The following is a 25,785-nucleotide window of genomic DNA, read 5'->3' on the forward strand; positions in this document are numbered from 1 at the left end:
CAACCCCATGCAGCACCACAGGCTTGGGGAAGAGTGCTTAGAAAGCTGCCTGGTGGAGAAGGACATGGGGGTGTTGGTTGACAGCAGACTGAATATGAGCCAGCAGTGTGGCCAGGAAAGCCACTGGCATCTTAGCTTGTATCACAAATAGCCTGGCCAGCAGGTCCAGGGAAGTGATTGTGCCCCTGTACTCAATATTGGTGTGGCTGCACCTCGAGTGCTGTGTTCATTTTTGGGCCTTACACTACAAGAAAGATATCGGGGTCCTGGAGCAAGTCCAGAGAAGAGGAAACAGATTGGTGAAAGGGCTGGAGTGCAAACCTTATGAGGAGCACCTGAGGGAACTGGGATTGTTTAGTCTGGAGAAGAGGAGGCTGAGGGAAGACCTTATCACTGTCTACAGTTACCTGAAAGGAGGTTGTAGAGAGATGGGTGTTGGTCTCTTTGCCCAAGTGACAGGTGATAGGACAAGGGGGAACGGGCTCAAGCTGAGCCAGGGCAGGTTCAGATTAGACATGAGGAAAAAAATTCTTCACCAAAAGGGTTATTGGACACTGGAACAGGCTGCCCAGGGAGGCAGTTGAATCACCGACCCTGGATGTATTTAAAAGATGGGTAGATGAGGACGGGTACGGTTAGATTCTATCTCAAAGGTATTTTCCAATGTAGTGACTGTGATTTATGACAAGGTGGTTTGTATATGCTTGACTGCTTCCATAGGTGATCTCCTTTCCTTCATCAAAGTGGGATTCCATGCTGGTACATGTCCTTTCTAGCTCAGCAAAAGCTGCTCTTGGAGGAAAGTCTTAATCGGAAAAGCTTTTGACATTCTGTTTTTCTGGAATGGACTGAAGGATCAAATAATGCATTCATGTATTTCTGTGCTGTTCATATTTTACAGCTGCTTCTCTTGCTGCTTCATTTAAAAACACATGGAAGAGAATGCTAGCTGGAGATACTGTTCATTATTAGCCTGATGTTATTGTGTTCTGCTCAGCAGCAGGGCCACCTCTTTTTCTTTCCGTTGAGGGAGCTCTTGTAACAGTCTAATGGGAGATAATAAGGCACGTCCTGCAGTCCAAGCTACGGGAGGAAAAATCTCTCAGTCACAGGAGGAAAGGACTGTACTGTATGTTCCTTAGCCTTGAGAAATGGAAGATGAAGGTTGAAGGATTTTGTGCTGGGTATGGAGGAGAGACTGCTCTTGGGGAAATTGTTACAAGTGAGTCATGCTGACCAGAATCTGTTAGTCTAGAGCAGTTCTGAGCATTCTGTTTCACAGCTATGATCCATATTTTTAAGTAGTAGAAAATAAACTTTTCTGTGACTGGTACTGTTGATTAGTTTGTAAAAGGAAAGGTATTGTCATGGAATAAGACAAAATTTTGGTTTAGGACGGGTATTAATATAAAAGTCTGAAAGTGGCTTGTGTTTGTATGTATGGGAGGAATACTGAATGGTCTTAAGTGTTATCAAGTGGAGCTAAAAGTACTGAGCAAACACAAGCAAGCCCAAAGTCCACGAGGAAGAGCAAATCAGATGAACTACACAATAAATATGTTGTGTAGTTCAGTAAAAATAAGTGAAATGTTGAACATAGAATTAAACTGGCAAATCAAAAAACATAACATTTGATTTAATGTAAAAATGTTCATAAAACCTTTTAATGAGGAACTTCATTTTAATTGAATTACATGTTTTGGTGAAAAAGGTTCACTGGAAAATTATCAAGAAGCTCTTAACCAAGTTTTATATGAAAGATCTTGAAGTGGTGTAAATGAGTCATCTTAGCTATTAACAGCTATTCATTTAAATCATTCTCATGGAACAATTAGCAAACTGTTTTGAATTACACTGTTATAATATGCAGCCTATTTTATACATTTTATTTTTAAATCATATAGTTTGTTTAAATTACATATTGCCTTGTTAATAGCTTTTTGACAATTAAGGATGAGCAAGTACTCTGTTCTCTGAGCTGGCTGGTTGTAACATAGATGTCTGTAGCACAGTGCCGAGTACAAGCCAACATGATTTGCCTCTCAGCGTGGTTTATTAGTTGTGGCTCAGTGCCACTCTAACTGTGGTACAGAGTTGGCTGTGATCTGATGTGGGATGCTGGTATAGTGCTCTGAAAATAACACATAGACAGACCCGAGGTCTTTTTTCCCCTTCCATCATCTCCTACGCTTAATAGTTCAGTTGTTAATAAAAGCTCTGAGAATTCTACAAGAAGAGGTAATAAACATTTTAAAAACCAAGTAGCAAGCTTGCATTACCACGCATCGTTTAAGTATCTGTCACTAGTGGTGGTTCAGTTAGGATTATTATTTTAATTTATTTTAATGAGAAGACTGCTCATGCTTGATACTTGCCTTAGAGTAATTTAATGCGAAACTGTGTCATAGACTGAATTGTTCTGTAAAACAAAGTTCTCCAATAATGTGCAAGCTCCCTGAAGTATTTCTATATTACAGCTACTTACTCAGCTAGTTTTAGAAGGAGGAAAGATTGGGGGAAAAAAATAACTTGAGTGGGATAGAAAACGTTTATTTTGCATTTATGCTCATATATCAGTGCAGTTCTGAGGAGAAAATTGAGCTGGGGCAGGAGTAGGAGGACCAATAAAGCTACAATACTGGATGAAGTATCCAGCTGTAGAAGCTGAAGGTGGCAAGCTACATATAACTTTTTTTGAGATGGAAATTCTGTTGGTACTCCCTGACTGTAGCAAGTACTATGGGGAGAATCACAAAGTTCACTGTTGGAAACTCTTTCGGGCAATTGTAGCCAGGTCCACAGTGGTGGGAAACATCTGATGCTTTGTTTGTATTTCTCCTTTCACCTCTTTTCTCTCTCACAAGGAATGCCTCTCATCTGTGTGACATTTGCCTTTTAGTGGACCTCTTGGCAGTTCCTGTGGGCCAGGGCTGATTGAAGAGCCTGTCTTGTCTGCTTCAGCTTTGATGTGTATAGTATCTCTGGCCTGCTTTGGTCCTTCACGTAGATTGTGTGTGTGCATGTGTGGGCAAAATTTTTAAAACCAGCAAATTTTTAAAACAAAAATAAGTAGCTTCCAACCAACCATATTCCACTGCCTTATTTTTCACAGAACAATTAGTGACTGAGAGATCCTAATGTTTTATTACTGACATTTGATGTTTGATTTCTTCATCTTTCTATTTTCATACATGGTTTGTTTTACAAATCAAAATCTAATTTAATGTATTTGTTGTCAGTGGAAACTCTACTTGAAATTTAAAAATCCACCTGCAGATTTTATGTGTTAATGGGATATCTGGCAGAATTGGAGATGCTGTGCTCAACTGCAAAGAATTGGCTGCTGTGGCGTAAAGATCGGCTGAACTGAGAATTAATCAATAGACATGACAGGATGATAGACTTGGAGTGAACATTTTTAGGTATCAAGTGCTCAACTTTCTCTGACTTGCATTTATAAAAGGCTTCTGCCACATTTTGTTCATTACAAACGGTTTTGAATTCAGTACAAGTGGGTTTTGGACAAGTTGTTATATAAGACGGTCTTACCAAGGTGAAATGCATTGTGAGAATGCTTACTTTTCCTTAGTTAAGATGACAGAGGGAATTCTGCTCTTCATACTAAAACACCTGGAATCTAAGCATCAGAGCACGAGAAGTCAATTTTTTTTTTAATTAAAGCTGTTTAATTATTGTCTGATTTATGAGGACAACTAAATGCACTGGTAATCATGTTTCTCAGCTCTGAAGAACACTACTGAATTTGGAGAAGCATGCCGCCTCAGCAGCTTAAGGTATGGAGGCACTGCAGCTGTGAAATGTATCTTGACACTTATCTAGGGTAGGATTATGCATCAATGGGCATTTAGAGTCAGGTGATATGGCTGGAGGAAATACGAGCTAAAGCGTTGGCTGCTGTTGTGGAAGGGTAGCACCACTATTTGTCCTGACAAGCTTTAGATGAAAATTTAGCCGACAATGCAGTTTATGATAAAATAACCCAGTAAAGTCTAGCAGGGGGGTTATATGACACAAAATCTGGAGTCTTCTCTTCATTTACAAATGGTCTTTGGTCCACCTGCTTTCTAGATCCACCTTTTAGGTTATAAGTAGAAGAGATGGTCCTGTTAGTTTAATTTTGTTTGTTTTGATGGCTATGTACTGAGTTGCCTTCTCAGGATATGATTTTCTTGGCTTGGCCTGATGCTACCCACCTACCTGTATGCTCTATGATCACAAATGCAAACTCAAAATAAAACAAAACCTTGTAAAGAAATTAATTTTTTGCATCATCAGCATAATATGATTTTGCAGTTTTACCAGGGGTTAAGGTCCTAAAGTGTATTCTGCTGACATTATTTACAGTGGTTTTTAAAAATGTTCTGAATGTAATGCTGCACTGTATCTCATTTCCTAAATTTAGGTTCTTCTGAAACTCATTTCAGTACAGATGTGGATTATTTCTGTGCCCTTGTTAACTAGCTTCTTGTCATTACTGTTACTCTCTAAAGGGTGAGGGTGTTTAGTGCTAGTTCTGGAAGGAAGAAGTAGGTTACAAGCGTTTGGAGTAAGATTGTACATTTGTGATTTGGCAAGAGAATAGTAGTTTCTTACAGTGGTTTATGCACAAAGACGAGGTATCTTTGTCCACGAACCTCATATAACTTTTTGCATATTAATGTCTGAGGGTCATGCTTATGCTGTACTATCCCCAATACCTGCTTGCAGGAAGTGTTGTCCTAACCATCATTGATTTCCTTTCTGTATCCTTACTGTGTGGAGTATGTTGGTCATTTGGCTGTTGATATTCAGGTATTTAGCCTTATAATTAATACAATGTGGTTCTAGGGGTACAGTGTAAGTAAAATGTATTTAAAACCTGTACAGAATTAGCATTTTAAAATACACAGTTGTACGAGAGACACTTCTAGACTAAACTGCTTTGGAAGAGATACGAGATACCCGTCTGTCACTTCTGCTGCTGCTTTTGTCTAGGCAAATTGACCAGGGCTCACTAACATGGAATATATGTGACAGCTCTTAAGGAAGTTAATTATTTGACAGAACGTAAACTCCCAGGCTCACCTTATCTATTTCAGCTTGGGGGATGGCTGGAGGCGTGTTCATACCCAGAGGTATACTATAGTAAGTGCTGTGCATACCTGCTCAGTAGCCTTGTGCAGTCATATCTTTTAAATAAATCAATCTTCAGTTACTGTGAGGTGGTTACTCTTTTGAAATACCATGCTCTTAGGGGCAACAGTAATAAGAGGAGGGTTTGGCAGAATGGAACTGGAGGGGTCTGTTCTATCTATGACTTTTAAGAGAACATAATATTGAATAGGTGTCAGGAGAACATGCTGATAATAAATTACAAGAGTGACTTAAAGCTGCGAATAAGAAGTTAATAGTTACATTTTGCCAGTGGATTATGCTTGTGCAAGCTATTTAGAAACTGAAAGTAGTAAGGTTTTTTTTAGGACCTGAATGAAACTGATTGCACAAATCCACATTTAATCAAAGACCTTGTAAGTTGTCAGAGATCTGTATATCCCCTGCCTACCACATTTCTGAATGTTGAAAGTCAGGTTGTAATGAATTGTGACATAAATAGCAGAGACAATACATCAGTAGTTTTTAAATTCATCTAGAAACATTTTGTTGACATTTAAATGATCAGATGCAAAGAAAAAAGGGAATGACAACTACAGAAAACAGAGTGCTATAAAACCCTTATAGCAAATAGTATATGAAAAACAAAGAAATGTTTTTCATTAACTTGAGCTTGAACCTTACAGAAGTATTTTACAAGCAGCTGTAAAGTGTGGGTGATGGCTTCAAAAATAGCTGTAAATTATCTGGAATTGAGATAACTATGAGAGACATGCAATAAAATCTCACTTTCAGCATTGTCAGTAATGCTATTTGTCTATAGAAAGTTCCTCATAGGTATGAAAAGAGATGGATCAAATATGGAATTGTTTTACTCATACAACTCTATTCGGTAACTGAACAGATTTTATTTTTTTTCCTTTCACATTCCCTACACATATCATACACTAAAAAAAGCCAGTTGAGTCAGGTCACTATTTTAAACACAATTTAGTTCTTCTGTTTAAGCCATACATGGCAATGTATGTATATATATGCAAACAGATTAATATATTAAGGAAAAATTAAAACAACAGCAAATTCTGCCTCTGAATTTAACTGTCTGGAGAAATACAGGCATAACAAGACTAATGTTAATCCTGTACTTGATTGTATTCATACTTCAATATCTCTCTGGAATGTGATGGAAGGAAATGAGACCCTAGAGCTTTGGGAAGGGGAAGTATCGTGTGATACATGTGGGAGCCCTTCTGGATGAATTTTGCCTCAAGTCCCCTGCCATTCTGGTCATTTCAGAATCTAAGTTTTTGTTGTTTTTTTGTTTGTTTTTTAAGAAGTCCTTTAAAAGTTCTGGCAGTCTTCCATAAGCCCTGTGATTTACACCATAAAGAACAAATTTCTCCTAGAGTCCGGAAGGATCAGCCTGTTTCCACATAGTCCTCACATTTAATTCTTCCCAAGTTTGGAGTCATCCTGCTCTCATCTTTAGTCCTTGTTTGTATTTTTCAGGATGAAGAGATTTTCTGAATGCTTTTTTGCCTGAACGTAGAAAGTACTGTTCGCTCCTTTCTACATTTCATTCCAGCTTATTCTCCAATTTCAGGGATCCCTGCACTTCCCTTATTCCATTTCCTCTTTTTGTGTATCTCAGCCAAACTTCCTCTCTTTTTAAAATAAATGTTTGGTATTTATTAGCCTTGGCATGGCATGCACATGGACTTCGTGTGTCTAAGCATGCTTCACAAGCACTTGTCAAGCATGCACACATGCTTGAGCATCTAAGAAATGGAAGGGACAATATGCACTAAAGTTATTGGGAAGAAAATTATGATATTATAGTAGGCTGTGAGAAGCATGTACATGGCAAAAAGCCGAAGGGTTCATGGTAAAGGGCCATATTTTTTAAATCTGTTTTTTCTTGGGTACTAAAGGTCTGGGTGGGAAGTGACATGGGTTAATCTTTAAGAAGATAAACCTTACTATTTTTACTAGTTGTGGGTCAACTTACCCTCCTAGGAGGTATCTCTTTTTTTCTTAATATTTGATTCCAGTGATCTTTCTTTTGAAGCAAATAGAGCTCAACTGAAATGATAGGACTGTCAGCAAGTTGCTTTATCCACCTGTATAGGTTTCTACAAGCTGTTATGGTAATTTCCCAGTGGGATCTTTCATCACCAGGCAGATCATTGCAATCCTTATATTTCCTAAATCCTTTAATTTGCAGTGTCCTCCAAAATAGTCAAAAAGTCACGCACACGCACCCAAAAATTTTGCTTTCAGTTCAGGTAGGTGAGGATTTTGTGACAGGCAGTTGCTAGCAATATATATGCAAATGCTTTCTATCTCTCCTAGGTATGTACTTGCTGGAAAAAATGCAAATGCGTATTTTGCCCTACTACAGCATATCCTATAGGACAAAGCAAGATCAACATTCATCATTGTCTTGGCCCTTAATATAAATACTTCTCTTCGTACAGTGTTTTAAAGTCCTCTGTCTGCCAACTAAATCCCAACATGGATATTAAATATATATTTCTGTGTTTAAATGGTGAGAATTTGACTGCTTTTGCGTTAACAGTTTTTGTCTGCTTCTGCATATTTTTTCTCTCAGGAAATTTCGAATCTTGCTCATGTTGTTTAATGAGCTGGCTGGTCAAGCATCTGATGCCCCGGTGGGAACTTTCAAAGTCACTGAACACATTTTTACTTAAATCTAGCTGACATTTCTGTCTGTTTGATTTAATGTATCGTTTCCATAGTTAGATTACCGATCAGATGTAGCATAGTGCAGTCATTCCTCTACACTGTAAGCACGCATGCATCTCACATGTGTGCTTTTAGCTGTTGGTCCACATGGCAAGATTGCTTTCAGATTCTGCTGACGTTTGGGAAGACTTTAAAAGTCAGTTTTAATTAGAAATAAAACGCTGAACCTGTAATGAAATTTCTGAGTGCAAAATTATTCTTCAGTATTTTGTTCTCAGCCCATTTCAGAGGCAGCACTTCTCTCTTTTGTTATAACTAGGCTATTACAGACCAAGAAATATCTGGTGTAGTGTTCTGACTGCTACATTGCCTGACACAGTGAAATACTAAAGTTAATGTTAACGTCCTAAAAAAGTATTCAAAGTTATAAATAGCCATATTGCTTATATTTAATTCTATTCAGAAATTTTGAAAACCTGATAACTATATAAAGGTGTCTTTTAAGTTCATATACTTTAAGTTGTAACACTTCCAGTCCTTCCACCCCTTCACTCCCCTGAATAAATAAATTGTTCTGCTAAAAAGGGAGAGTGGCTCCTGGTCATGCAGTTGCCAAATTACATATATATAACCTCGTCCCTAGTTTCTGATGTTTGTTGAGGACAAAGATCTTGTTGCCTTTTTTCCTAATAACAGATCGTTGTCCTGACAGTGTTTTCCTACTGAAGGTGAATGAAAAGTTAGCCTCGGTGGCTAAGAGAGCCAATGGGATCCTGGTGTGCATCCGGAGGAGTATAGCCAGCAGGTCAGAGGAGGTGATCCTCCCCCTCTGCTCTGCCCTGGTCAGGCCCCACCTGGAGTATTGTGTCCAGTTCTGGGCTCCCTGGTATAAAAAGGACAGGGATCTCCTGGAGAGAGTCCAGAGAAGGGCTACAAAGATGATTAAGGGCCTGGAGCATCTCCCCTATGAGGAAAGGCTGAGTAAGTTGGGACTGTTCAGCCTTGAGAAGAGAAGACTAAGGGGGGACCTAATTAAAGTTTATAATTATCTGAAGCAGGGGATGCAGGGGGAATCAGCCAGCCCCTTTTCAGTGGTCTGTGGAGACAGGACAAGGGGCAATGGCTGCAAGTTGGAACATAGGAAGTTCCACACCAATATGCGGAAGAACTTTTTCACAGTGGGGTTGACAGAGCCCTGGGACAGGCTGCCCAGGGAGGTGGTGGAGTCTCCATCTCTGGAGATATTCAAGACCTGCCTGGACGCCTATCTGAGTGATATGTCCTAGGGAGCTGCTTTGGCAGGGGGGTTGGACCTGATGATCTTTTGAGGTCCCTTCCAACCCCTACAAATCTATGATTCTATGATTCTATGATTCTAACTTATTCTTGATTTTCCTGTAGCAAAGTAAAATAAAAACCAAAACCACCCCAGTCTTTGAAGACAAAAATAACATTTTTTCCTCAAAAATAACAGGTTTGTGTAATTCTTTTTTCTGTTAAAAAAAAAAGACAGAAAACAATGAAAAATGTGAGTTTTGTTAGTCTAAAGACAGTAGTAAGGTAAAGTTATATATATAAAAATTATTTTAAAATATTATGAAATGCTGGGTTAGTTTTATCCCCCCTTCTCTGTGTGCACAATAAATCTTTGTGACATGGTGAGGCAGAGGGGGAATCCTGTGATGTTAACATCTTAATCCCAGAGCTGTTGTTCCTGAGGGACAAGAACTGACAGAGGCCATGTCGCAGTTACTTATTGCTGTGAGGTTTTCCAGTACAGCATCTTGAAGTTTGCCTGGGAAAAGTAAGTTGTGAAGGATCTAATTATCGAATCCCTTAAAAAAAACCCAATAAGAAACAAAACAAAAAACACGGGCTGAATCTTCAAAACGTAGTTCTACACCTTAGAGTAAGCAAAGCTGTCAGCAGGAAGTGCTTTGCAAGCTGTTTTGCACAATTCATGGCTGGCGTGCAGCCAGCGACAGGAGCAGCAGCCCGGCTTGTTCTAGCCGCCAGTGCTCCGCTGTGTAGGAAGCGAGCCCAAAATAGCGTCCCTTCTTACTACCTCCCTTCAGGGAGCTTTCACAATTTCTCAAAGGTCAGTAGAAACTAGCATCAATTAACGTAGCTTTGCCTCTCTGCTTTTAATGTATGCTCTTACAGATAGTGGAGAACCAAGTTGCTTTGGCATGGAGTTCTGCTACCTCTTTCGCTGGAACACTCTGTGGAGTTTTGGCTCTGTGTGAGGATCCAAGGCAAAACGATTTGCCCATGGCTCACGAGTCGACATGGAGCTAGCCCAGTTGAGTAGGCTAAAAATGCAGGGTTGGTCAGTTAGCTCCAGCAGTAGTGTCGTAACGTCTATTCATTCAACAGCCTGTGATAAAATGCACATGCTTTTAGAACTGGAAATAGCCAAGTCTGGCTCCCAGTCATTTGATCTGCTCACAAGCAGCATCTCTCTTGAATATTCCGCTTGGTTTATAAATCAGTCAAAAGGTAGGTAGAGTATCCTGATGGTAGATAACAAATATATTTATCAGATGGATCTAGGGAAAAAAAAATGTTGAGCACCGGATTTTGAGTTTTGCTTTCATTTAAAGATGAAGCATAGTTTCACTGGGAGGTTTAGTGACAACTTGATGTCATTTAGACAGTGATCTATCTGAAGAAAGATTAATGCTAATTAAAGTGGCATTGGAGAACTTCAGCAGATGACAGCAGCCAAGCTGGCTACAAGCTATTTTTAGAAAATTGACTTCATTGCATTCAGTATGACTCATTTATTAAGTTAACAGATGAATCAATAGCTCAGTTTCTTATGGCAGTCACTGAATGTGGGACTGTATATAAAGACTGTTCATCTCTCTGGTCAGAGTTCAGATTATAAAAGCGGACTGGTATTGATTCAGTCCAAGTGCAGAAGTGTCTTGCCTGTGATGTAACTATGCTGTGACAATCCAGTGAGCCCACTGGCACAGGCATACGTACAGGGGAAAAGAGGCAAACCAGCCAGACTCCAACTTGCAGCTATATGGAAAATAACACTGTGATAATTTTAACCACCTATCCAGAATAAATATTTTAAAAATGAGAAATTCCATTTCTGTCCTAGAGTATTGAAACTTACAGCAAACAGTTCATCAAAGGATAACTTGTTAAAATAATGGGTAGTTTGTTGTTACAACAGAGTAATAATTTATTTCTCTTTTAAGGTTTGTCTTCTTCAGCACTTTTCCCATTTGAGTCGTGGTTCATGGTTTGTTGTTACTTGCCTCCATTTCAGCACAGTTCTTACTGCTTTTTAACTTTCCTTAACTTGGACAAAGTTCAATTTTTCCCTCTTCAGTGATGTTCTGCTTTAATTTGTGAAATAGTAAAGCTTCCATCTGTTCCAATACAACTGTATTGGCCTCACTACAATTTATTTCATGTATTTTGCTAATTTTTAGGTTGCTATAGAAACCCTGCTTTTTGCATTCTCCTGAATCCTTTTAGTGAACTTCCAGCAAACTCAGGCTATGCATTACCTGAGATGTACTTTTTTTCCTAGAATAGTTTCCCTAAAAGACACACAAAGTTTCTGTTCTTCACAAACTTCTGTGCAAATATTTATATGAGATTTATTATTTCCTAATTATTTTGGTGGAATTTCTCTTGCTATCTCTTCTGATTCTTTCCTCCAAAGCCCTTCACCAGTTCAGCCTAGTACAAGGTGTGGTTGAGCTCCTAATTTCTGCATCAAGGAATAATTTCACTTCTTATCTGCAAATTGATTAGAGAATAGGGGTGTCTGTATTACATGCAGAGTATGATACAGACCTGATGAGACGTCTATCAAAATTTGAATATAAATTACGGGACCTTTCAGAGATTATGTTACATACACATGTGAAAAATTAAAGTAATTTGACTTTAATAAGGTGGCTTGTTGTAGCGTGAAAATAATGCAGGTGGGGAAGAAAGGCCTTGCACAATAGGACTCTATAGGTGGAGTTTGTGATGATCTTCTCAGCTTGCTGGAAGTAGCTGGCTGTATTTTTAGCCTTGGTCTTGGTTGGCTGTGTATTTGGTCTGATAGAAAATGCTTTTTATATTGTAGGATTTTGTGGTGTTCAGCTGGAGAAAAATGTAATAAAATCTATAATAAAACTAAAACGTGTGAAGAATGAGCAGTGAATCTGCACAAAATTAGGTCCCTGATGGTTTGAATCCTGGCCCTTCTAACATGTCCTTACTGCATTATACTCTAGTGTCCGAAGCCCACAGTAGTTACTCTGTACTAATGCTAGTTGGTCCTTTGCTTTCTGATCACAGTGTAACTGCATCTTGAAACACTGTGATCAAAAAAAGTTGGTGTAAAATGTTCTAACAATCTCATCCTGAAGAGAGAGGCTGTTCTGGAGAAAATGAAAAACCATCTGCCATGCACAAGCCCCCTCTCTCAAGCTGCATAACACCCTGTGGCTGAGATCTCCTATGTGTAGTTGTCTGGCTTCTGTTCTTTCAGGTGTCAGTGATCAAATCAAGTATTTGGAAAATAACAAGCAAACTTCCAGCCAGGTCACAACTGATAGTGACTTTTAAATTGAATTCAGAGAAATACTTGAAAGTTTTCCTTAAGTTGGACATCCCAGTTAATGCATTTATTTTCATTTGCCTTGATTTTGCTGTTCTTTCTTACCATTCGTCACAACATTCTTCTTTTTCTCAGTAGCTTGTGTGTGTGTGAGATTGTGCAGTCCCTTACCCTGTGTGAGGTTTGCCATAGTGTTTTGGTAACACCAAACTAATCGCTTTGAAAGTATTTACCATGAGGTTGGAACAAACAGGGATTTATGATTCTCGAGTTAAGAGTATGCAATGTTTCACAACTGTTTCTGCATCTTAAGTTAATTTGTTGAGTGAATTTTACGGCATAATATTTTGAGCGTGACATTGAGGCTAATCAGGTTATTTTGTCAGGAAAAAGCAGACTGTTTTCAAATTTTAATCTGTGTGTTACTGTTGACTGCTCACGGGCTGACAAATAGGCATCTTAAATCCTTTTTTCTCATGGGTTTTGTTTTGGAAAAACAAAACTTCACATGTATCATCATTAGGGCCAACAGAAGAGTTCAGACTGTGTTAACAGAATCCTCCCAATACATGCAATGTTTTTAAGCTGTAAAACTCACAACCCAACTTCATACACCAAGTCAGATGTCTTTGTTATGTCCTCTAGTACCAGATTTAATGGGCACACTGCTGTGGTGTATCTCTCCAAGATGGAATGAAATCTAATGTTCTGAAATGAAGACAGTATAGATTTCTTTTAAAGCTTCATTTCAGCTCTGAGGCATTTAAAGACTTGTATATTTATGTGTCACAGGTTCTATTTCTGATTCACATTTGTTATTATTTATGTATGTAATCTGGATTTTCAAGCAAAAGCTGTCAGTGTAGGATTGAAAATTTATTGAGACAGATAGGGTGAGCTGGAGCTCTAAGTGAGAGATTATTTAAGCAGTAATGTACCTTTTAATATATCTTTCTCAAAAACGTGGTATTGTGGTAATTGACATTTTACTTTAAAATGTGCTAACGTTTGAACTGCAGCTTGGCAGATGCAGAGCATGTTAAACTCTTGACACAAAACTTTGCAGAAGTATTTGCAGATAATGATGCTATTTCATGGTTTAAGCAAGCCAGATGAGTTTACTGTGTCAATTGTTTTGATTTTAAAATATTTTTTTTCTGATGTATTCCAAGAAAGTGCTTGATAGTGGTGCCGGGGGTGAAAGAAAGAAGGAAACCTGCCAGGTGGAATTGCGGGGTAGTGGAGTGCTGGCAGCAGAGCCTCTGTCTTCTCCTTCTGTGAGAGGGTAAAGTCAGCAAAGTTATTTTTTGGGTAATCCAGAGTGCGGGTAGGAATGGATCTGAACAAACTACATCTCATAATGGTTTTGTATGGACCTCATTAGAGTGGCATTAGGACGAGTCATGTTCAGTGATTATATGCGCTGATCTGAGCCATTCCTTGTCACGGTGTGATGAAGTAATCCTTTGTCATGATGTTAAAACCAAAGTGGTGTTTCCACCATCTGAACAAATGTCTGGTATAGTGAAGCAGAAAAGCTCATGTTTGCAGTTGTAAGGGCAAAAAAAAAAAAGTTTCAGTTCTCTCCAGTTTTCAACTCCACTGTTGATTAGCAGCAATCGAAGTTGCAGAGGAAATAGAGTGATTGCTACACTCTAACTGTTTGTGATGAATTTGAATATTTTAATGTCATAGCCCCATCTCTACCTTGGAAATCATAGTCTGTATTACTTGGAACAGTGGTGACCTTCAGATGCGACTTTTCCTGTGCAGATGTCATCTTCTGTCTAAGGCCTCCAAACAGTTCATTTCTGAGAGAGACTTGTAGAGATGTGGAAAGGCAGAACTTGTGGTGAAAATCCTAAGGTTTAAATTTTCTGTGTTACTCTCTTCTCCCTTTTTTAGGTTGACTAAAACAATCCGTGTAATAATTTCAAGGTTTAATATAAAGAAATACATCTGTGTAGAAATGCTTAACAGTTGGAAAGAAAAATTAAAATAACAAGGATGTAATACATATACTCATGTGATAGCTGTCTACTGCTTTACAATAAATAGTTTCTTACATGATTTTCATTTCTGTAGGACCCAGAAAATGACTAGTGCTGCAGAGCCAGGAGGGAGGTCATAAGTGCAGTTATATTTTTAGGTCTGAATTGTCACTCTCAATGATACTACTTTGTGAAAGAAAAGAAGCCATGTCTGCATGACTCTAAGTAAAATGTAATATTTACCACCATTTATAGTACATGCTACTCATATATTTTCAGTATGTGAACTATTCTTTACCATAAATATTTGCAGAATGTAAATTCAGTATGGAACAAAACATGCTATTTTTCTATGTCAGTGCCAACTATTGCACATACATTTTTTATTACCCACCATGAACTCCAGAGACTTTCCAAACATGGAAGCCCTGGAGTCTGTGTGGTTTGAGAGGTGTGTATATGCATGTCTGATTAACAAGTTTCCATTTCTGGAATTGCATTTGGATGCATTTAAGACTATAGCAGCATAGTGAAATACCAAGCACAAAGCAGAACAGGCTTCAAATATCCAAACTTCTCCATGTGAGTTAAACAAGAAATCATAGAATATTGTGACTGATGGCCATTAATATAAAGAATATTATCCTGGGAATAGTGATCCTGCTTGTTTGACCAAATTCATTTCTTTCAGGCTTGTGATGGAGACCTTCTTCCTAATATTTCTGCTATTCATATGAAGATTTTTCTTTGGATAAAGAAAGGGGTCTGTTTTGGTGTTTGGTGGGTTTTACCTCTAAACTGGCAGAAGAGATACTTGTTTTGGAATAAGTCATGATACCATTAATATGCTGCACTTTGTGTGTTACTGATTTTGAGACCATTTTCCTTCTGATTTCAGGTTGGGTGGGACTATATCTGCATACAAGATAGTGCCAGACGAAATAGAAGAAATTAAGGTACAGTATTACTGCCTTTCAACACTGAATTTCTTTGCTTGGAGAATCACAGAAATGTTACATTTAAAACGTGTTATTTCTTGCATTGAATTATATCATAGGGAGAAAAAAGTCTCTGAAGTAAAAGTATTAGATTCCCACTTACGCATCTAAATTTGGATTTTTGCTATTTTTACAAGTACAGTTTATCTTAGCTGAAGTTGACTTCAGTAGGGCTTGTTTGATGCCAAAAACTTCTGTAATTCAACATATTTCTGTTTTGTTATGTGAAGACAGAAGAAAGAAAGAATTTTCAAAAATTTTTAGTGTTACATAATACATTACTCATGTTCAGAGAACTGCACCAAAACTGTAAAATCAAAAATGACAAAACCCCTAAACCATAATCTTTTTCTCCTTTAATATTAGAAATCCAAATCCACTGACATTTTGCTTACCTTGAAGATGGAGAAAGGGAAGCTGATTGTTCTGGCTTCATTGTGCAAACCGAGTTCAGTGAAAAAAAAAGTGGAATGCTGGGACATAATAAATAATTTTATTCTTAGTATCTTACTGTATTAGGCAAGATCAGTAGTCTCAGGAATGTATTTCCCCACCCTGCCTGTTTTGATTTTTCACCTCTTTCTTACTCAGCTGGTGTTTACATGCTTGAGATCCTAGGAAACAGCAAAGGATGGATTACTCATTGATCTCAGTTGTGCCAGCATGTGAGTGCAGAGGGAGGATTGTATTGTTTCAAGTCAGGGCTATTTAAAGTGTTTGGGGAAAAAAATCACCTCCTTAACTTGTTTCTGGTAGCTGTCTTGACATGTTCGGGTAATGGTTTTTTTAGGTTGTGACTGAAGTCAGCCCACATCTTGCATCTCAAATGGTTGAACTTCTTAAGCTGTAATACAATAGGTGTTATTCATATGAAATGAGGCGCTACTGGAAGATGCTAAGAAGCACTAGGAGTGACTATAATGGACAAATCTCATTCAAATATGGAAACATATTGTACGTGTGTATTTTGAATAATAGCTGTCAGACAGGGAGACAGTATCTTTGCAGTAAATATAAGGGGAGTCTTCATTTCTGAAAGGTTCTCCAAGCATATTTCAGTAGAAAAAAAAAGGAGAGAGAAGGAAATAGAAGAGATAGCAAATAAGATTATAGGAATGTTACTTCCAGAGAGGACAGAATCTTCCATGCACAGTAGTTCAGAATTATTTTTTCCTCACAACTATCCCGTCCCCTACTTAAACATGAAATATTAAGGTGTTTAATTTGATGAATTATGCAAGAAGAATAGCTCTTGTTTTATTACATGATTTAACTTGACAGGTCGCTGAATTATGTTCACAGGAGTTGTAATATTCATGTTTTCTGGTAGTCCTTACAAAGTAAACTGCTTGCTTGAACGGCGAAGTGTACTTTATCAGTAATAATTACTGTGACAAATAAATAAGAAGTCTCTTTGATAGCATTTCCATATATTCCAGAAAAGGTGGTAGATTATCCTCTTTTACAGCTCAAGATAATTTATGAGCAAAACAGATGTGTTGATTTTGTTAATTCCCATAATTACATCCTAGGTAGAATGCCATTATAAGCAGGGGCTGTATCTCTGAGTTTCTGGAAGAGGAGAAGCTCTGTAAACATTAATATACCTGCTGGATGAAAAGTGCCTTCAGAAGATTGAGGAAATGTATGTTTCTAACTGTATTAGTAATTTGAAAAATAACCTATGTAATATACATATAAGACCTTATTTGTCCATGTTGCAAGACTCTGTACATTTTAATGTGTTTGTAATGTATCCATTCTGGAGTTTTTAGAAAATATTGATCCTTGCACACAAGTGAGAGTTTACTATGAGTATATATGCATTGTGAGATCATATGTGATTTATGAATCTAGAATATTGCCTGTACACAGTTGTGCCTGTTTCTTTCAATTTGTTTATGCAATCATTGTTGGATATACAGTACATCTTGCTTACCAAAATTAAATAGCATCTGGCATGCTTACAGGCATATGAATTAGGAGTCTTTATGGCAGAAGTGATAGCAGCTGCCTAACTACCATCATGTACCTTACCAAGGTTAGGAAGAATTATGTGGAATCAATCAGCACTATGGTTCCTCAGCACCTGTATCAGTCTGAAATAGAGTGGGATGTAGCTTACCTTCCCTCGAGTTTTGTCATAGGTGCTTAGGTTCCAAAAGCGAGGGTGCTCAACAGGTAACCGTACCATTGCTATCAGAAGTTTCCCTCCTGAAAACTTTTGTAGAAGGTCCTCTATCACAGGATCTTCAGGACCAATGCTTTCAGTAAGAGAAGCTTTCAGAGGAGGAAAACCTGAGTGAATGCCTAAAACGATGTACTCCTATCCACATTCCTGTCATTTCTATACACCAGTTAAAGCAATGCCACTTCATTTTCAGTACCTGCTGGATTTAAACTAGTGCAGTAACTGATGAAGATGGTAAATCTAGGAATTACAGCATATTTCTGAGAAACTGGTGCTGTTTTGACTTTTTCTAGATTTCTGTTCTCAATGGAATTATTCATCCTGTGAGTGAGAAGCTGTTCAAACTTGCAAAACCACACTGGCAGATTTCACCTGTGCTTCTTGTTCATTGTAGTTGTATGTTGTGCCTGAAGGAGAGGTCTTCCAAACAATTGCATCTGCATAGGCACTGTTGACCATATCAAGCAACACTGCTTTTGAAGAACATCTTCTGGTTGGAAATTAAAGCAGTTGCATTTGAGAGGAAGAGAATAGCAGCAAATTTAAAGTTTATTTCTAGTTAATGACATTCATGACAAAATGCAATTTAATTTATAGTGTGGAGTTTTCCTCGAGAGTAAAGAGCAATTTATGAGTATTACCTATGAGGGAAGGTTTGTGTGATGTGCCTATAAATAGTTTTATATGTCAACAGTAGCTTCTTATGGTTTATAATACCATAGGAAGTGTTGGTTTTTATTGCAGCATTCTGTCATTGCAAAAGAAATACACAATGTGAAGGATTGTTATTCTAGAGGAAAACTTGGTAGATGAGAAGACTACACATTAACAGATTTTTTTTAAAAAAAATATACTTGGTTTGCTAGGACTTTCAAATCATCAGCAGAAAGGAATTTAATTGTTGGTTTGGGTTTTCAAGTGTTCCCCATATACTTTTCATGGAGACACATAAATGCATCTCATCATCTCAAGACCAGAAGAGAATTTGGCAGCAAGTGTTCAATTCACAAAAGTAATATACACAAGAAAGACATTGCCATTGTATTTAATTCTTGTAATACCTGTGGGATGAGACAGATATTGCAGTGTAGAGAACAAGGTTAAATGGTTACCTCCTCTGGTAGTTAATTTCAAGACATCCTGTTAGAATTTTTTTCTTAGTACTGGTTGTAAATTAAATTTAGACATAAAACAGTTTTGGAGGAGGATGGCAATTCTTCTTAGTTATCCACCCTTTCACAGAGAAAGATACTCTGTGCTCCTCAAAGAACACCTGTAATTCTTCTATAGTTGCTTTTTAAATGAAAGCACATGCATACAGTATTAAAGGCTACATTTAAGACTACAGACCGTTTTCCCTGAATAATGATAGGATAGCTTTCTTTTACTTTATGGGAAGTCTGTGTTCACTTATTTAATAGATGAAAATCCTTTTCATGAAGAGCTGAAACACTTGTCATCTCAGATTGTCTTCAGTCTGTGAGGCAACAGACTCCAGTGATAAAGATCCAGAAGTAGATAGTTATTAAAAAGTGTAAGAGAGGGCAAAGTAGACAGAAAGGCAGTGGGGAACACTGTGTCTTCTTAGGGCTTGGTTGCTCTAGATAACTTAGGAATTCATGAGATTCTAGCTTCTCCCCACAATCCTATTTAGGAACATCTCCTGAACAAAGTAATCGGATTTCAGTGAGTGCATTTCAAAGCAAAGGTGGAGTCTGCCATCAAAAATACGCATCTTTAGAAAGGGTTACAATTAATCAGTCAATTCCAAGACTTTTTCGGAGATCACCTTTTTTGTAGACCTTGTGGTGTCATATACCTACATACACATAATACTGTGTGCCAGAATCTGTTTGTTACGCCAGGAGGATTACCTGATGAAATTCCCGCAACCTCTGTGTGCAGCCAGGAGGTTTTTGTGAAGCACCCTCACCAGTCTCATTACAGAGAACCCTAAACCAGCAAGAAGCTTTACTATTTACCTTGCAGGAAGGACAATTCAGCTTCTTAGGTTTTGTGTCAATGTTTTCTTTGTTCTGCCTCTGAGATTAGAATTGCTAACTCATTGCAGAAAAGCTCCTACTGAGTAGCGTGACATAAAAGGATATTATTAATCGAATGTCTAATTAGTATTAGCAGCTAGTATTGCCAAAGCTTACAGATACAAATTGAAAAAGATTTAGAGACAATGTGTGGTGATGACGTGTTCCTCCATGATTAGATTGCTGGTCATGCTGGGCTGTGTCTTGGGTAAAACTGAGGGCTTGTTTCTTAACTCTTTTAACAGGCACTCAAGAGTCTGACCCTCCAGTAGGCAGTTTCATTGTGTTCCCGCAGCCGGGTAAAGAAGGTTTTTAAAGTGATTTGCAAGTGTCCCAACCAGTAGCAAAAAATAGACACTATTCTGAAGTATCAATTTAGTCTATGAAATCCCTGATGACCTGATATCCCAGGTTTGGATCTCCTACTTGGTTCATAAGAAAGTACCCTTTCTCATGAATCCAGCTAAGACTTTTGAGAATTGAAAAGTGTTACAATTCTCAAACAATTTTGTCTCATCTTATTTCCCCGTGATTAAAGTTTATCTGAGGACACACAGATTTCTTACAACATTACTTTCTAAACCCTGCGTTAGCAAAACCAATCACTGATTAGTACTCTTTTTCAAGCTACATATGACTCACAAAAAGATACAAATGGCATTGTTTAGAGGACAGAAGGAACTTTGGGCTTTTACTTTCTCCTTAAATTAAGACAGCTTTTGTTGTTTCCATGCTGGAGACAATGAAATGCTTGTGTGTGAGATGATGTGACAAAATCATGAAAAACATTATAGTAAGCAAAAGATCGTTTTCCTTTAATTGTTTGTCCATGTGTATGCATGCTTTCATGCTGTAAGAACGTGTAGAGATTCACTTAGGCTAGAGATTTGCACCCCTTACAGTACTGATAATGTGCTCTTACCTTGTTCTCCTTGTTCATGTGAACAGTTGATTACTTGTGCTATATTGTATTTTATCTGGTGGGTTGACGTTGGCTGGAGGCCAGATGCCCACCAAAGTCACTCTAGCACTCCTCTTTTCAGCTGGAAATACTAATTTGCTTCTACTTGCTCATGATTTTGTTATCTGTTGGTTTATGTCAGTTTTTCTTCTCATTAGTGCTTTGTTGTTTGAAGGTTGATTGTTTCTTCCAAAAGTAATTTCCCCCCCCCTTTTTCTGGAAAGCACAGTCTGTATTACACTGGGTTCTGGCTTAGAATCTAGGTTTTTGGTGCCAAGCCTGGCTGTGCAGGCTTGAACCACTGTCCAGGCACACTCTCACACCAACGAAATAAAAGTATTTCCTAAGAATGCCTTTTCTGTGGTGGGATTATTTTCCCCCACCTGTGAAACCAGTAATAATTCTTGGTACCCGTTTTGACTCTTAGATTGTTTCTGCTCTGATAGGTTTTTTGGGTTTTTTTTTTGTCCCTTTGAACACGACTGTCTCCGTGCTACAGCTATTTCCATCTCAAGATTTTGTATAGAAACTCCTTAGGGAGTGCTCACTGAAGGGCTTTTTCATCTATTTCTCTTATCATCTGTGGATGAATGATACTCACTGCAATCACAGACCTCCAAACTAAAAAACCCTCACAACTGTACAAAAAGAATCTAAAATGAGATGGCCAAATAGTCTCTATTGCTGTTCCCTGATTATTTCGACAATGGGATTCAGCCTTCCCCTTGTGGATGTTCCCTGGCATTTGATGTGATTTCTTTTAGGCCCGGGCATTTGCTGCCATTCCTGGTATTACAGACATATTTTTTCTCTCTGCACTGTTGCTTCTGAACTGTTTCTAGAGATGGGTGTGATGGAAACCAAGCAACTGGGACAGGGAAAGCTGAGCATCCGCTCTTTTTGGCAACTGGCACTGAAGAGGCCGAATGACTTGTTTGGTTTTTTAATTTGGAATAGACAATACAAGTATCTGGGGGTGTCCCAAATAGGTTGTTTTTACTTCTGTTAGTGATCAAACTCTGATCACCGTTAGGACTGCTTGCTGAGTGTATTGCAAGCAGCCCTCAGCTTTCCTGTCGGGAACCTCAAATATACCTAGATGCTCTGGATGAAAAAGTATGCTCACTAACTTTCCACATGAAAATAGGAATTACCACTTCTTGTTTTCCTTCTGTCCTCCATCTTATGTTTCCTAGTCCTCAAAAAATCTATGGCTGCAGAAATGACAGAGGACACCACTTTACCAAGCTACCTTCCTCTTATAAGCTGTCTTGAATATAGAAGATACTGAACCGTTGTTAATTCCTGTTCTGATGTGAGAAGGATTTAAACTAATGTGTTTTACATTATACTGTGAAATTCTGTTGCCATTCTGCGAAAGGAGAAGTATCTTTAGGAGGAAAACGAAAAGAAGTTAATCTACAAGACAAACCAGTATGTTGCTCTTTCAAGCCTTTCTTGTTAACCAGCCTTTAAGCATTCTCAGAGATGTTGCACTTAAGAGGGGAGATTAATGTGTATCAGATTTTTTACTAGTACAATCCTGTTTGTCTATTAAATCTTTCTTCAGTAAATGCATTAGAAACAAGGAAGAGATTTCAAATCTTTTGCTGTTTCCAGAAAAAAAAAATAATCTCAGCCGTTCTCTGTTTTGACAGTAACCAATTTTCTCTGAATTCCTCCTGCCTTCCTTTTATTTTCCTTTTTTTCTTTTTTCCTTCTACTGGTCATCACCAGAAACTTAGTTAGGTATTGGGGCATTCTCTTACTTGCTCTAAAAAACAGTTCTTGTGCTTTTCACTTGATCTGGTCTCCTGGGCAGTGTGTTCAGTGGCTTCCCTTCTCACTGGAAAGGTCAGTTCTTAAATGGAATCTCGCTTAGCCTGAATGTGAGGAGAAAACATAGGTCAGCCTCATTAAGCAGCAAATAGCTTTTGGCAAGTGTGTAAGTAAATTGAGTTTATATACAAGCCCTAATAATTTTCCATGTGACCTGTTACATTACGTTTTGTTTGGTTATATTCACCCTATAAGAATGTATTCTGGTGATTCTTCTTTGATATCTATGCAGGAAATTTAATGTTATCTTATAACATAATGTTTGAGTTGTTTAGGGGCTTGGCTGGATTTGAGGGAGATGTGTAGTGTGATCTTTTACTGTAGTAAATAGATTTCTGCAAGTTCTTTGTATGGTTGTCAAAATAGATGAATACTGGTACTGTATTGGTAAAGGAAATAGGAGTTCAGTTGAGGTTTTTTGAAGAAAGACCCTAGTTCTACAGCTGATTACAGCTAGTGTCATTGAATTATGAGGTTTATTATTTGTAGAAAAATGAAGTAAAACTGCAACCAAATGTATTGATGTACTGAGTGATTGGGTGACAAACCATCTGATGAAATTCAGTGGAGGTAAGTAAATGTTATATTATGTGTATGGGAGGTGTGAAAAGATCCTAAGTTTTCATGTAAAACAAGGCTCTGTGACTGTTGTCATCCAAGAATGGGGTCTGAGAAATATGCTGAGGTGGTTACTATTAGCTCAGTCTTCAGGAGCAACTGAAGGCAGTGGGATGGGATCTGGGGGGAAGTAAAGAACTCTGCGTGATTATTGGGAGAGCAACCAAGACCTGAACACAAAACCTTTTCTGCTATGTATGGAGCCTCTGGTGCCCCACCATATACAATGGTGCATGGAAGGCTGATCCCCTGATCACAAAAATGGTACAGTAAGGCTGAAAAAGATTGAGTCAGATTATAAAAATTACCTGATTTATAGAAGAATTTACATATGAGAAACAGATAAAAAGACCGAGACAGAAACTTCCACAAGTGGCACACTTGGTTGCATTCCAGCAACATTCTTCCATACTTCTGCATGTTTTAAATTAACTCTCATGCTTAATTTATGCAAATTGTAAGACTGCCTGGAACCAAGCCCTAACGCTTTAACTATGTGTCTTCTATTGGTTGATAATCTAATGATCGAGGGTGGGGGGAGAAAGGGTAAAAAAGTAAAAAAAGCAAACAAACAAAAAGGTCCTAATAACAGAAAACATTCACTTAAAACTGCTGCAGCTGGATCTGGTTACAACACAGCAGTTGTCTTTCCATCAGAATCTGGTTAGATTGTATGTTTTTAAAAGGATTTTTAACTGGTGGACTGCAGATATTTAGCCTAAAATAGTGTCGTTTATTTTGCTTTCATAGCATGTTTTCTATCTAGGTGGTGGTTTATGTTGTGTTTTAATGGACTGATTGGAAGAACACAGTAGGAAGACACCAAAGACTACTCATGCCTCCCTATCATAGGCAAGCTTGTAAACTGTATTAATAATTGATGCTTAGTACTTCAATGTGTGATTATACCTAATTAAACTTCTCTGATGATTAAAATTTTTGTGTCTCCCTAATCCTGTTAGCTACCTTATATATAAGGTCCACTGTCTAAAATAGAATAGGAAACATAAAATGCTCTTAACTGAAAGCCAGCCAATAATTTCCTTTAAGGAAATATCATAAGAGAATGGTGTAAAATAGTATTAACAGAAATGTACCGTAGTGCTAGAGGCATTCTGTTTGCTCAGAAACATTTTTTTATCAGATGCACAAGATTCATCTAGATGAGATTTCATGCTGATGAGCTGAGTCTGAGCACAGATGTAAAATGGAAAGTTTTAAGTGGATTCTGTTTTATTGGGTATGATGGGTAAGTGGTTCATCTCATCTCTGACAGTGCACACAACTAGAATGTGGGCTTAATGTGTCCTAAAGGTTTCCACAAATGGATGTCTTCTAACTAAACAAAATCAGAGCAAAGTGTGTGTAGATGAAGCTAAAAATTCTTTCTTTTGCCCCAGCATCCCTAGTGCCAAGAACTAAACATTTATCTCAAGTCTTGTCTGTGTCACTAAGTCATGCAAACCAATAAAATGCATCTATCTGTAATGCATCATTTGGTGCTGGAGGTCCAGCCTCCACATTGTATGTTCTTTGATATGTTTTATTTCAAACTATTTCTAGTATGATTCTGTGAACTGTGTACCTGTTAACAGCTGGAGCAGATTACGTCTGCTCCTGAAGTCCATCTTCCAAATAAGTATTAACTGAAAGCGTTTCAGCTCATATCATCAAAGACTACTTTGTGATATGAACCAAAGTCTCTAAGCAGAGGGCTGTCACTTTTACTGATGCACTGCATCAGTAAAAAGGTCTTGAGCAGACAAGTGAGCCTACACACGCACACACGCCTGTGTCCCTTCCTACCCTCAAGCAGATCAACACTCCACCACAACTTGGTGTCATCTGCAAACTTACTGAGGGTGCACTTGATCCGCTTGTCCAGATCTTTGATAAAGATATTAAAAGATATTAAAGAGATTTGGTCTGAGTACTGAGCCCTGGTTTGAGTACTGAGTCACGCTTGTGACTGTCTGCCAACTGGATTTAACTTCATTCACCACAACGCTTTGGGTATGGTCATCTGGCCAGGTTTTTACCCAGCAAAGCATATGCCCATCTTAAGCCATGAGCAGCCAGGGTCTCCAGGAGAATGCTGTGGGAAATGGTATCAAAGTCTTTACTAAAGTCCAGGTAAACAACATACACAACCTTTCCCTCATTCACTGAGTGGGTCACCTTGTCATTGAAGGAGATTGGGTTAGTCATCATCCTGCATGCACCCCACTTTGGAGACTGCTAGTCTAGACTATGAAAATGATTTACTGCTTCAGGGAGCATGACGACAGTAAGTAATGAAAACGCAGCCCATGTTAACTTGTTTCTAGATTGCTTTAGTACTAATCACTCTACAGATAATGGAATTCCTAAGAGGCATTTTGAATTGTCCCACACTTTTTTTTTTTACATACATTTGTTGTTATTTTACTTCTGTGCCTGTCACAGTTTACTGAAATTCAAAAATGCATGTGAGGTGTTTATAAAATTGCAAAAGAAGCACAAAATATTGCTTGAACACATTAGTATCTTAATGAAAATCCTTTTGACAGTAGGTTGTTAAAAAGATGTAGGAAAAAATGGTAGGAAGAGGTCTATTCTTCATTAAAAATTACTAAATAGCAACAGTTTTAAGCAAGAAAACCCAACAGATATGTTAACAGGCTGGAAGTTATTCTTCCCCTGCAGTCTGCCTCTGCAGCAAAAGCACACAGGAGGAAAAAGAAGGCTTCCCAAGAGATCAGAAGTCTT

The 25,785-nt window shown here is 38.1% G+C and overlaps 1 protein-coding gene across 1 annotated transcript in view; it reads left to right on the plus strand.

Annotated features, from left to right (window-relative positions):
- GPHN (gephyrin) overlaps positions 1-25,785 on the plus strand; it is a gene marked incomplete at its 5' end in the record, with an annotated part of 281,057 nt that overhangs the window by 99,988 nt on the left and 155,284 nt on the right. The window contains one exon of the mRNA XM_084262827.1: positions 15,287-15,344. Within this exon, the coding sequence (XP_084118953.1) occupies positions 15,287-15,344 (58 nt within the window). The remainder of the gene's footprint in view (positions 1-15,286; positions 15,345-25,785) is intronic.

Source organism: Gallinula chloropus (genome assembly GCF_964237585.1).
Source record: "Gallinula chloropus genome assembly, chromosome: 4".
Classification (NCBI taxonomy): domain Eukaryota; kingdom Metazoa; phylum Chordata; class Aves; order Gruiformes; family Rallidae; genus Gallinula; species Gallinula chloropus.